This window comes from Fringilla coelebs, assembly GCF_963513975.1.
Source record: "Fringilla coelebs genome assembly, chromosome: 26".
Taxonomy (NCBI): Eukaryota; Metazoa; Chordata; class Aves; order Passeriformes; family Fringillidae; genus Fringilla; species Fringilla coelebs.
Genome location: NC_140052.1, coordinates 1050380 through 1063332, shown reverse-complemented (window position 1 = coordinate 1063332; position 12953 = coordinate 1050380). Strand labels below are relative to the sequence as shown.

Genomic DNA, 12953 nt, shown 5'->3' with positions numbered 1-12953 from the left:
TTTTGTGGGAATTTGGGGTGGATTTGGGAGAATTTAGTGGGATTTTGTTCGGAATATTTTAGGATTTAATAATTTTGGGGATTTCCTCCCTCCGCAGTTCCCCGGGACCAGTGGGGCTGGTTTGGGGTGGATTTGGGGTGGATTTATGGGAATTTCATGGGATTTGGGGTGGATTTGGGATGGATTTAATGGGATTTTATTGGGGATATTTTAGGATTTAATAATTTTTGGGATTTTTCTCCCCCGCAGCTCCCTGGGCCCGGCAGGGCTGGTTTGGGATGGATTTGGGGTGGATTTAATGGGATAGTGTGGGAATTTAATGGGATTTGGGGTGGATTTGTGGGAATTTAATGGGATTTGGGGGATTTGCTGGAATTTAATAGGATTTGGGGGAATTTAATGGGATTTTGTTCGGAATTTAATGGGATTTGGGGTGGATTTAATGGGACCATTTTAGGATTTCTCAATTTTTGGGGTTTTTCTCCCCACAGCTCCGTGGGGCCGGTGGGGCTGGTTTGGGATGGATTTATGGGAATTTAACGGGATTTGGGGTGGATTTGGGCTGGATTTGAGGTGGATTTAATGGGATTTTCATGGGATTTGGGGTGGATTCAATGGGACCATTTTAGGATTTCTCAATTTGGGGTTTTTCTCCCCGCAGCTCCCTGGGGCCGGCGGGGCTGGATTTGGGGTGGATTTAATGGGATTTTGTGTGAATTTCATGGGATTTGGGGTGAATTTAACAGGATTTGGGCTGGATTTAATGGGATTTTCCTGGGAACATTTTAGGATTTGATGATTTTGGGGTTTTCTCCCCCGCAGCTCCCTGGGGCTGGCAGGGCTGGATTTGGGGTGGATTTATGGGAATTTAACGGGATTTGGGCTGGATTTGGGGTGGATTTAATGGGATTTTCATGGGATTTGGGGAGGATTTAATGGGACCATTTTAGGATTTCACAATTTTTGGGTTTTTCCCCACAGCTCCCTGGGGCTGGCGGGGCTGGATTTGGGGTGGATTTAATGGGATTTTGTGTGAATTTAATGGGATTTGGGGTGGATTTATGGGAATTTCACGGGATTTGGGGTGGATTTGGGCTGGATTTGGGGTGGATTCAATGGGACCATTTTAGGATTTGACGATTTGGGGCTTTTTTCCCCACAGCTCTCTGGGGCTGGCGGGGCTGGATTTGGGGTGGATTTAATGGGATTTTGTGTGAATTTAATGGGATTTGGGGTGGATTTGGGGTGAATTTAATGGGACCATTTTAGGATTTGCTGATTTGGGGTTTTTCTCCCACAGCTCCCTGGGGCCGGCGGGGCTGGATTTGGGATGGATTTATGGGAATTTCACGGGATTTGGGGTGGATTTGGGGTGGATTTAATGGGACCATTTTAGGATTTGCTGATTTTGGGGTTTTTCTCCCCCAGCTCCCTGGGGCCGGCGGGGCTGGATTTGGGGTGGATTTATGGGAATTTCATGGGATTTGGGCTGGATTTGGGGTGGATTCAATGGGACCATATTAGGATTTCTCAATTTTTGGGGTTTTTTCCCCCAGCTCCCTGGGGCCGGCGGGGCTGGAAGCGTTTCCGGGCCGAGCTCCGGGGGCCCCTCCTGGTGCTGCAGAGGGATCCCCCCGAGGGCCCCGAGGAGGTTTTGGGGCTGCCCCACGCCCTGGCCCAGCCCCACCCCAAATACACCAAGCGGCCCCACGTGTTCCTGCTGCGCACCGGGGACCGCCGGGAGTTCCTCTGCCAGGCACAGTAAGGGACAGGAAAACCCTAAAAACCCCGAAAAATCCTAAAAATCACAAATGTGGGAAAAATGGGAAAGAGGGGGAAAAATCCCATAAGGGGAAATGGGTTGGGAAGGGTGGGAAAAGGGAAAATCCTAAAAGAATGGAAAATCCTGAAAAAAATCCCGATTCCTAAAAAAAGCCCAAATAGGGAAAAAAATCCCAAATTAAAAAAAACCCCAAATATGGAAAAAAAATCCTAAAGCTGGAAAAAATCCCGTAAGGGTAAATGGGTTGGAAGGGGTGAAAAAGGCAAAAATACTAAAAAAAAAAAGAAAACCCTAAAAAAAATCCCAATTCCTAAAAAAAGCCCAAATAGGGAAAAAACCCGAATTTAGGAAAAAAAAATCCCAAATATGGAAAAAAAATCCTAAAGAGGGAAAAATCCCATAAGGGGAAATGGGTTGGGAAAAGGTGGAAAAAGGGAAAATCCTAAAACAAAAATGGAAAATGCTAAAAAAAACCTGATTCCTAAAAAAAGCCCAAATAGGAAAAAAGTCCCAAATAAAAAAAAATCCCAAATATAGAAAAAATGGTAAAGCTGGGAAAAAAATCCCGTAAGGAGAAATGGGTTGGAAAGGTTAAAAAGGTCCAAATGTGGAAAAAATCTGAAATAAATCTCAAATCCTAAAAAGAAAAATCCCAAGTGAGGAAAAAAATCCTAAAAACCTAAAAAAAAAAAAAAAAAAAATCTAAATGTTCAAAAAATCCTAAATACGAAAAAAACACCAAAATCCTAAAAAAAAAGTCTGAAATCCTAAAAAAAATTAGGGATATTTTTAGGGTTATTTGGGGTTTTTGGGGGGGTATATTTGGGACATTTGGGGTATTTTGGGGGGGTATTTTTGGGTTATTTGGGGTATTTTTGGGGGTTATTTGGTTTTTTTTGGGGGGTATTTTTGGGGTATATTTGGGGTTATTTGGGTTTTTTTGGGGGGGGTATTTTTGGGATTATTTGGGGTTTTTTTGGCGGGTATTTTTGGGTTATTTGGTGTTTTTTTGGGGGATATTTTTGGGGTTATTTGGGTATTTTTGGGGGTTATTTGATTTTTTTGGGGGGTATTTTTGCGGTTGTTTGGGGTTTCTTTTGGGGGTATTTTTTTGGTTTTTTTGGGGGGTATTTTGGGGTTTTTTTTTGGGGGGTATTTTTGGGGTTTTTTGGGGTATTTTTGGGGTTATTTGGTTTTTTTGGGGGGGTATTTTGGGGTTATTTGGGGTTTTTTTTGGGGGGTATTTTTGGGCTGTTTGGGGTCGCTCAGGGCGATTTGGGGTTTTTTACATTATTCGGGGCATTTGGGGTTTTGATGCTCTTTGGGACTTTTGGGCGTGTATTGCATCATTCTGACGTCACTGATGACGTCACGGTGACGTCCCAGGAGCCCCGGGGAGCTGTCCCAGTGGGTGTTTGGGATCAACGTGGCCGCCGCCCTCTGCTCGTCCCCCCCGTTCCCCGCGGCCGTCGGCTCCCGGCGCCGCTTCGTGAGACCCATCCTGCCCTCGGCGCCCAGCCGCTGCCCCCCGGTGAGGAACGACCCCAAAAATATCCTAAAAACCCCAAAAACCCCAAATCCCAACCCCATCCTGCCCTCGGCGCCCAGCCGCTGCCCCCCGGTGAGGAACGACCCCAAAAATATCCTAAAATATCCTAAAATATCCTAAAATATCCTAAAAACCCCAAAAACCCCAAATCCCCACCCCCATCCTGCCCTCAGCGCCCAGCCGCTGCCCCCCGGTGAGGAACACCCCAATAACATCCCAAAAATATCCTAAAATATCCTAAAAACCCCAAATCCCCACCCCCATCCTGCCCTCGGCGCCCAGCCGCTGCCCCCCGGTGAGGAAAACACCCCAAAAACCCCAAAAATACCCCAAATCCCCAACCCCATCCTGCCCTCGGCCCTGAGCCGCTGCCCCCCGGTGAGGAACGACCCCAAAAATATCCTAAAAACCCCAAAAACCCCAAATCCCAACCCCATCCTGCCCTCGGCGCCGAGCCGCTGCCCCCCGGTGAGGAACAACCCCAAAAATATCCTAAAATATCCTAAAATATACTAAAAACCCCAAATCCCCACTCCCATCCTGCCCTCGGCCCCGAGCCGCTGCCCCCCGGTGAGGAACACCCCAAAAACCCCAAAAATACCCCAAAAACCCCAAATCCCACCCCCATCCTGCCCTCGGCGCCTAGCCGCTGCCCCCCGGTGAGGAACAACCCCAAAAACACCCCAAAAACACCCCAAAAACCCCAAAAACCCCAAATCTCCACCCCCATCCTGCCCTTGGCCCCGAGCCGCTGCCCCCTGGTGAGGAAAACACCCCAAAAACCCCCAAAATATCCCAAAAATATCCCAAAAACCCCAAAAACCCCAAATCCCCACCCCCATCCTGCCCTCGGCGCCCAGCCGCTGCTCCCCGGTGAGGAACACCCCAAAAACCCCAAAAATACCCCAAAACCCCAAATCCCACCCCCATCCTGCCCTCGGCCCCGAGCCGCTGCCCCCCGGTGAGGAACACCCCAAAAAAACTCCAAAAACCCCATAAAAATATCCCAAATCCCACAGGAACCCCAAAAACCCCAAACACCCCAGAAACCCCAAAGCTGGGCTGGGCCACCCCCATGTCCCCCAATGTCCCCAAATATTCCAAATGTCCCCAAATATCCCAAATGTCCCCAATGTCCCTGTGCCACCGCAATGTCCCCATTGTCCCCGATCACCCCAATGTCCCCAATGTCCCCAATGTCCCCGTTGTCCCCAGGAGCAGCAGCAGGCCCAGCTGCGCCGCTGGTTGGGGACAGTGACGTGCCAGCTCCTGGAGCACCAGCGGCTCCTGCCCGAGGGACGGGGACGGGAGCAGGAGGAGCACCGGGCACACGGGGACTTCCTGCGCCAGGAGGTGACAGCGGGGACAGCGGGGGGCACGGGGGCATGGGGACATTGGGGACAATGGGGACATTGGGGACATTGGGGACAATGGGGACACCGGGAACACGGGGACTTCCTGCGCCAGGAGGTGACAGCGGGGACAGCGGGGGGCACGGGGACATTGGGGACATTGGGGACAATGGGGACATTGGGGACACCGGGGTGGGATGGGGACATTGGGGACATTGGGGACAATGGGGACATTGGGGACACGGGGACTTCCTGCGCCAGGAGGTGACAGCGGGGACAGCGGGGTGGCACGGGGGCATGGGGACATTGGGGACATTGGGGACATTGGGGTGGCACAGGGGACAATGGGGGACAATGGGGACGTTGGGATGGCACGGGGACATTGGGGACATCGGGGTGGCACAGGGACACTGGGGACAATGGGGACAATGGGGACATTGGGGACACCGGGGTGGGATGGGGACATTGGGGACATTGGGGACAATGGGGACATTGGGGACACGGGGACTTCCTGCGCCAGGAGGTGACAGCGGGGACAGCGGGGTGGCACGGGGGCATGGGGACATTGGGGACATTGGGGACATTGGGGTGGCACAGGGGACAATGGGGGACAATGGGGACGTTGGGATGGCACGGGGACATTGGGGACATCGGGGTGGCACAGGGACACTGGGGACAATGGGGACATCAGGGTGGCACGGGGACATTGGGGATACTGGGGACATTGGGGACAATGGGGACAGAGGGGACACTGGGGCAATGGGGACATTGGGGTGGCACAGGGATACTGGGGACATTGGGGATATTGGGGACAGAGGGGACATTGGAGTGGCATAGGGACATTGGGGACATTGAGGAGAATGGGGCAATGGGGACATTGGGGACCGTGGGGACATCAGGGTGACATTGAGGGACTGGGGACATTGGGGGCAGTGAGGACATTTGGGGACATTTGGCGACATTGAGGGATTGGTGACACCGGGGATATTGGGGACATTTGGGGACACTGGATGGAGGACAATGGGGACAGGGTCACACAATGACCTGGTGACGCTGGCGGTGCCACCTCGGTGTCCCCGCGGTGACCCGGTGTCCCTGTCCCCGCAGCGCCAGCGCTGCCTCACCTACGTGCAGGCGCTGGGGGCGTGGCTGCGCGGGGACAGCGGCGACACTGCCACCCCTGGGGACAGCGAGGAGCTCGGGGACGGCCCCGAGGGGCCCCTTGGGGACAGCCCGGAGTGTCCCCACGGCCCCGCGCCGCTCACCAAGTGCCACTCGAGCCCCTCGCTGGCCCCGGAGCCACCCCCGGGCCGCGTGCGGCGCCACATCTCGGAGCGCAGGGCCACGCGTGTCACTGTCCCCAAGCGCCACCGGGACCGCCTGTGACACCGTGGGAGTGTCACCACTGTCACATCTCGGAGCGCAGGGCCACCCGTGTCACTGTCCCCAAGCGCCACCGCGACCGCCTGTGACCGTCCCCAGTGTCACTGCCACATCTCGGAGCGCAGGGCCACCCGTGTCACTGTCCCCAAGCGCCACCGGGACCGCCTGTGACACTGCTGGAGTGCCACCAATGTCACTGGGACTGTCCCCAGTGCCACCAGGACCGCCTGTGACAGACCAGGATTGTCCCCGGGATTGTCCCCAAGTGCCACCAGGACCGCCTGTGACACCGTGGGAGTGTCACCAATGTCACTGGGACTGTCCTCAGTGTCACTGCCACATCTCGGAGCGCAGGGCCACCTGCGTCACTGCCCCCAAGTGCCACCAGGACCGCCTGGGACAGACCTGGATTGTCCCCGGGATTGTCCCCAAGTACCACCAGGACTGGCTGTGACAGACCTGGATTGTCCCCGGGATTGTCCCCAGGTGCCACCAGGACTGGCTGTGACACCCCCGTGGGGACTCTGTGACAGGGACACCCCCAAGTGCCACCCCCGTGTGACAGGGACACTCCCAATGTCTCCTCTGTGGGACAGGGGACACTTTTTAAGTGCCACCCCCTGTGACAGGGACACACCCAAGTGCCACCCCCCAGGACAGGGACACTCCCAATGTCCCCACCCCAATGTCCCCAGTGCTGTCCCCAAAGTCCCCTCCCCCCCCAGGTACGAGGCTTTTTTGGGGGGGTCCCCCCGGGATTGGGAACAACTCAGGGAAATCCCAAAAATCCCAAATTCCCAAAACCCCAAATTCCCAAAAACCCAAAAAAATCCCAAACCCACCCCCCAAACAAATCCCATTCCCAGAGGAATTTTGGGGGAATTTGGGATTTCTGGGGGGGCATTTGGGATCCCCTCGCTGCGGTTGTGCAATAAAGGTTCGGAATTCCGCAATTCCGGAGAACTTTGGGAATTTGGGGGGTGGGGGAGGGAGGGATTTTGGGAAGAGAGAAAATCCCCGAGGATGACGAGCCCCAAAATTCCCTTTTTTTTTTCCAGCCCAAATGCCCCAAATCCTGGGAATTCTGACCCCAAATTCCAAGAATTCCAACCCCAAATCTGGGAATTCTGACCCCAATCCCAAAAGTTCTGGCCCAAATCCCAAAAATTCTGACCCTAACCTTGGGAATTCTGACCCCAATTCTGGGAATTCCGATCCCAATCCCAAAAGAATTCTGACCCCGATTCCGGAATTCCGGCCCCAAATTTGAGAATTCCAACCCCCAAATCCCGAAAATTCCAAACCTAACCTGGGGGAATTCCGACCTCAATCTTGGAAATTCCCTTTTTTTTTTTTCCCTCCCCTCCCCCCAGTTTATTCCCAGGACAATTCCCGAATTTATTCCCACAATTCTCAGGTGATATTTTAAATTTTATTTTTTTAATTTTTTTTTTTTTCCCAGTTTATTTCCAGTGCTTCTGGGCCAACCCCCAGAGAGTTTTTGTTGGGTTTTTTTTTTTTTCCCCCAGTTTATTGCTGGTATTTCCCCATCCATTCCCAAAGTTTTCCTGGGGCTTTTCCAGGACTTTTTCCCGCCATTTTCTGGTCGTTTTCCCGCCATTTTCCAGGACTTTTTCCCGCCATTTTCCTGATGTTTTCCCGCCATTTTTCCAGGTGTTTTCCCGCCATTTTCTGGTTGTTTTCCCGCCGTTTTCCCGCCACTTTCCAGGTGTTTTCCAGGTGTTTTCCCGCCGTTTTCCAGGTGTTTCTCAGGCGTACTCCAGGTGCTGTGGGGCCCCACAGGGCTCGGGGCCCTTGGCCGGGCTCAGGTAATCCCTCAGCTCCAGCTCCATCTTCTTGGCCTTCAGCGCCGCTGAGTGCAGCTTCTCCAGGAACTCCGGCATTCCTGGCGAGCCCCAGAGGGTGGCAAAGAATTCCCAACCCCTTTTCCCTCATTTTCCCCCAATTTTTTTACCCTTTTCCCCCATTTTTTCCCAATTTCTCTTTTTTTTTTTTCTCAATCGCCCCCAATTTTTCCCCATTATTTTTCCATTTTTTTCCCCCAATTTTTATCTTTACTTCTTCTGATTTTTCCCTTTTCCCTCCCCATTTTCCCTATTTTCCTTCTCCAGGAACTCCTGGCGATCCCCAAAGGGTGGGAAACCCTTTTCCCAAATTCTCCCCCTTTCCCCCCAATTTTCTCCATTTCTCCCCCAATTTTTTTACCATTTTTATCTCAATTTCTCCATTCTTTCCCCAATTTTAATATTTTTCCCCAAGTTTCCCTGATTTTTATGTTTTTTCCACATTTTCCCTCGTTTTTCTAATCTATTTTCCCTTCCCCCTGCAATTTTGCCCTTTCCTTCCCCATTTCCCCCCTTCCCTCTCCCATCTTTCCCAAATTTTTCTCTTCTTTTTCCCACTTTTTTCCCTTTTTTTCCCCCCAGCACAGCTTCTCCAGGAACTCTTGATATTCCTGCAATTCCCAAAAAGTGCGAAAAAAATTCCCAATTTTCTCCCTTTTTTTTTAACCCATCCCCCCCCAATTTTTTACCCTTTTTCACAATTTTTTTTTTCCTGGTTTTCCCCATTTTTTTCCCAATTTTCCCCTTTTCTCCCCAATTTCCCTTTCCCCATTTCCCCTCCTTCTTCCCTCCCCAATTTTTCCCTTTTCGTCCCGATTTTCCCCCTTTCCTCTCCCCGGTTTTTCCTTCTTTTCCTCCCTGCTTTTTCCTTTCCTTTTCCCCAAGATTTCCCGGGAATTTTGGGGGTTTTTTTGGGAATTCTCACCACTGGACACCATCCAGCTGAGGCAGTAGCGCGGGAACACCGTCTGCGGGTTGTCGCTGTACGTCAGCAGGTAATCGAAGCCGTTCTGCAAAACGCCAAAAACACCCCAAAATTCCCCAAATCCCAACAATTCCCAAAAAGTTCCCAACAATTCCTGATGGGAATCACCCCAGGAGCAGCCCCCAGATCCCAAATTCTCCCAAATTTTTCAGGGTTTTTCCCCAATTTTCGGGGATTTTACACCCCCAGAACCGACCTCAACCCCCCCAAAATCCTGGGATTTCCTGAGATTTCCCAGGATTTTCCCCAGTTTTTGTTCTCCAGGATTTTCCCAAGTTATTCCTGGTATTTTCCCCAGTTTTCCTAAAATTTCCCCCATTTTTCCCTGATTTTCCCAGGATTTTCCTGGGATTGTTCCCCAATTTTTCTGGGATTTTTTCTGTGATATTCCCAGGATTTTCCCCCCAGATTTTCCCAGGATGTTTTCCCTGTGACTTTCCCAGAATTTTTTCCCCAATTTTCCTGGAATTTTCAGGGATTTTCCCTGGATTTTTCCCCAACTTTCCCACAATCTCCCCCCAGTTCTTCCCAGGATTTTCCCCAATTTTCCCCAGTTTTCCTGGAATTTCCCACTACTTTCCCCATTTTTTCCAGGATTTCCCAGAATTTCCCTGGGGTTTTCCCCTAATTTTCCTGGGACTTTTCTGTGGCTTTTCCCAGGATTTTTTCCCAGTTTTTCCCTGGATTTTTCCCAGTTTTTCTGGGATTTTGGGAATCCCCACCTCGTCAAAGCCGCGGTGGGGCCGGATCACCATGTGGGATTCGTAGCTCCGCACCCGGACGTGCTCGGGGTCCTCGGGAATCCCGGGATGCTCCACGGCCCTGGAATCACCCAGAATTATCCAGAATTATCCTGAACTATCCCAGAATTAACCCAGAATTATCCCAGAATTTTTAGGAATTCCAGGGTTTTTTTCCTCCAGGAATTCAGTGGGGTTTTTCTGGGTTGTTTTTAGGGAATTCCATGAGGGATTCGTTTGGGAATTCCAAGGGAATTTTTCAGGAATTTTGTGGGGTTTTTCCCCAGGAATCCCACGGGATTTTTTTTTGGGGAATACCAGAAAGGATTTTTTTGGGAATTCCGTGGAAATTTTTGGGGAATTCTGGGTGGTGGGGGAGGAAGTTTTGGAAATTCTGCAGGGGATTTTGCAGGAATCCCGTGAGATTCCCCCCCCCAGCGAATTCCAGAGGGAATTTGCAGGAATTCTGTGGGATTTTTTGGGGAATCCTGTGGGATTTTTTGGGGATTCCATGGGATTTTTTTGGGGAGTCCCGTGGGATTTTTTGGGGAATTCCATGGGATTTTTGGGGGGATCCTGTGAGATTCCTGGGGCTCCTGTGGGGCTCCCGGGGCCGCACCGTGAGACGAGCACCATGAGGTTGCGGTCGCTGTCGACGCTGTAGCGCCGGACGTAAACGTAATCCCGGGAGTACATGGGGTACTGCAAGGGAACGGCGGCGTCAGGGCCGGGACGCAGCCCAGACCCCATCTCTGACCCCAGGAACGGAATCTGCCCCTATCCCAGCCCTAGATCCCAAATCCCAAAGGGATCCCAAGGGATGGAGCCAGTCCCAGACCCCAGATCCCAAATCCCAGACCCCAGATCCCAGGGAATCCCCTGCCTCTCAACGGGAACTGCGTGACTCAGTGGGTCCCCTCAGATCCCTGATCCCAATCCCAAAGTCCAGGTCCCCAATCCCAGAGGATCCCTGGGGCTGCTCACCAGGAACTGGGTGACCCAGTGGATCCCCTCGGATCCAATACCCCAATCCCAGAGGGATCGCAAGGAATGGAATCAGTCCCAGACCCCAAATCCCAGATCCCAGAGGATCCTTTTGTTCACCAGGAACGGCGTGACCCAGTGGAACCCCTCGGATCCCAAATCCCAATCCCAAATCCCAGAGGATTCCCCTGTCTCTCACCGGGAACTGGGTGACCTAGTGGATCCCAAACCCCAATCCCAGATCCCAGAGGATTCCCCTCTGCTCACCGGGAACTGCGTGACCCAGTGGATCCCCTTGGATCCCCGATCCCAAACCCCAATCCCAGAGGATTCCCGTATTTCTCACCGGGAACTGGGTGACCCAGTGGATCACCTCGGAGCCCGTGGCCGGGTCGCGCTCCACCACGTCGAGCTTCAGCACCAGCGAGTCCCACTGCTTCCGGTACTCCGTGTCCAGCTGGGAACGTTCCGGAATGAGCCCCGGGAACGGGGGAAACCCGGAATGCCGGGGGGGAACGGGGATGGGGACAAACCCGGGAATAAACCCGGGAATAAACCCCGGAACTCCTGGAGAAACGGGATCTGGAAGGACTGAAAGGAATCCTGGAATCCCAGGGAAATCCTGGGAAAATGGGATCGGGAAATTCCAGAATTCCAGGGAAAAAAATCTGGAAACTCCCAGAATTCCAGGGAAAACGGGACGGGGAAAACCCAGAATTCCAAGGGAAAAAATCAGGAGGCAGAAACCCCAGAATTCCAGGGGAAATCAGGATCAGGAATGCCGGGAAAAACCCTGGAATTCCAGAGAGAATTGGGATGGGGTGGGAAAATCAGGAAACCCCCGGAATTCCAGGAAAAAAACAGGAAAAAAATCCCTCGCCCACCCCGATCGCAGAAAACCTTCGGGGAGGATCCGGAATTTCTGGGAATGTTGGGGAAAAACGGGATCGGGAATTTTCCAGGGTTTTCTCAGATCCATCCAGAATTCACCAAGATTCCCAGCCCTGAGTCAAATCCCGGCCAGAATTCCAGGAATTCCCAAGGAATTTTTGGGAATTTTTGGGAATTCTGCTCACCTGGACGTTGAAGAATTGCCTGGGAGTGACGTCGGTGTAGGAGCCGAAAACTGCAGGAAAATCCCAAAAAAATCAACAAATCCTGGGAATTCAGGGATCCCAGGAATCCCCAAAATCCCAAAAATCAGCAAATCCCAGGAAACGCAAAATCCCTGGAATCCAAAACTTTGGGGAGTTGGGAATTTCAGGAGTTTGGGAATTTCAGGGATTTTTGTGGATGTTGGGAATTTGGGATTTTTGGGAATTCTGGGAATTTGGGGTTTATGGGAATTGAGGAATTTTGGGAATGTGGAAATTCAGGATTTAGGATTCTGAAAATTCAGGAATTTGGGAATTTCAGGGATTTTAGGGAATTTGAGAATTTCAGGTTTTGGGAATTGGGGATCCAGGGGGTTCAGGGATTTGGGAATTGGGAATTTTAGGGAATTTGGGATTTCGGGAATTGGGGAATTGAGGATTTAGGGGATTCAGGGATTTGGGAATTCTGGGATTTGGGGATTTGGGATTTTGGGATTTGGGAGCGCCCACCCCGGTACTGGAAGAGGGCCGAGCCCGGGATGGGGCGGCGCCAGAGGCGGAAGTGCTCCCGCTCCATCACCGGCTCCCAGCCCCGCTCCTGCTCCGGGAACGCCTCGGGGTTCTCCAGGCGCTGCAGCTCCTGCGCCGACCTGCGGGAAAAACAAACCCGGCATCGGGGGGGAATTCCCCGGTTCACTCCCAGCGCCCCATTCCCAGTACTCCCGGTATCCGCCGCTGTCATTCCCGCCGTTATTCCCGGTGTCACTCCCGGTGTTTCCCCCTCACCGCCTCAGCTCCTCCTCCTCGATGCGCTGCCCGTCCCACACGAAGGCCCCGGCACCGATCGCGGCCATCAGGCTGCCCCGCGGCGCGCCCAAGCCGCACCGGCCCCGGGGCCCTCCCCAGCGGCCGCGCCCGGAGCCGCCGCTGCCGGAACCGCTCCCGGTTCCTCTCCCGGTCCCGCGGGCCGCGTCCCCGGGCCCGCCGCGCTGCCGGGCGCGGCGCGCCCTCCCGCAGCCGCAGTGGCGGGCGAGCAGCGTCAGCAGCACCGGCAGCGGCGCGGGGCCGGGGGAGGCTCCGCCGCTGGCCCCGCCGGTGGCTCCGGTGGCCCCGCGGGCGGCGAGCGCGGCCAGCGGCCGCCACATGCCGGCCCCGCCGCGCCGCGCGTCGCGCTCGAGGCGCGTCATCGCCGCGCGCCGCGCCGCTATTGGTCGGCGC

At 53.2% G+C, this 12953-nt stretch overlaps 2 protein-coding genes across 2 annotated transcripts in view; one reads left to right on the top strand and one right to left on the bottom strand.

The window, feature by feature from the left end:
• The window catches only part of LOC311163039 (uncharacterized protein), an 18823-nt gene extending 11845 nt beyond the window's left edge, over window positions 1-6978 (top strand). Inside the window, exons 11-15 of the mRNA XM_084221724.1 lie at window positions 492-504; window positions 1557-1761; window positions 3170-3314; window positions 4548-4685; window positions 5792-6978. Coding sequence (XP_084077850.1) covers window positions 492-504; window positions 1557-1761; window positions 3170-3314; window positions 4548-4685; window positions 5792-6070 — 780 coding nt within the window. The 3' untranslated portion in view covers window positions 6071-6978. The remainder of the gene's footprint in view (window positions 1-491; window positions 505-1556; window positions 1762-3169; window positions 3315-4547; window positions 4686-5791) is intronic.
• Window positions 6979-7485: 507 nt separating this feature from the next.
• Window positions 7486-12880, bottom strand: STARD7 (StAR related lipid transfer domain containing 7; the record flags this gene model as incomplete). Its single annotated transcript, XM_084221770.1, has 8 exons — window positions 7486-7973; window positions 8858-8942; window positions 9640-9739; window positions 10277-10359; window positions 10988-11098; window positions 11718-11767; window positions 12246-12385; window positions 12522-12880. The coding sequence occupies 8 exons, from the start codon at window positions 12878-12880 to the stop codon at window positions 7837-7839; spliced, it is 1065 nt and encodes a 354-aa protein (XP_084077896.1). The 3' UTR covers window positions 7486-7836.
• Between the last annotated feature and the right edge of the window lie 73 nt (window positions 12881-12953).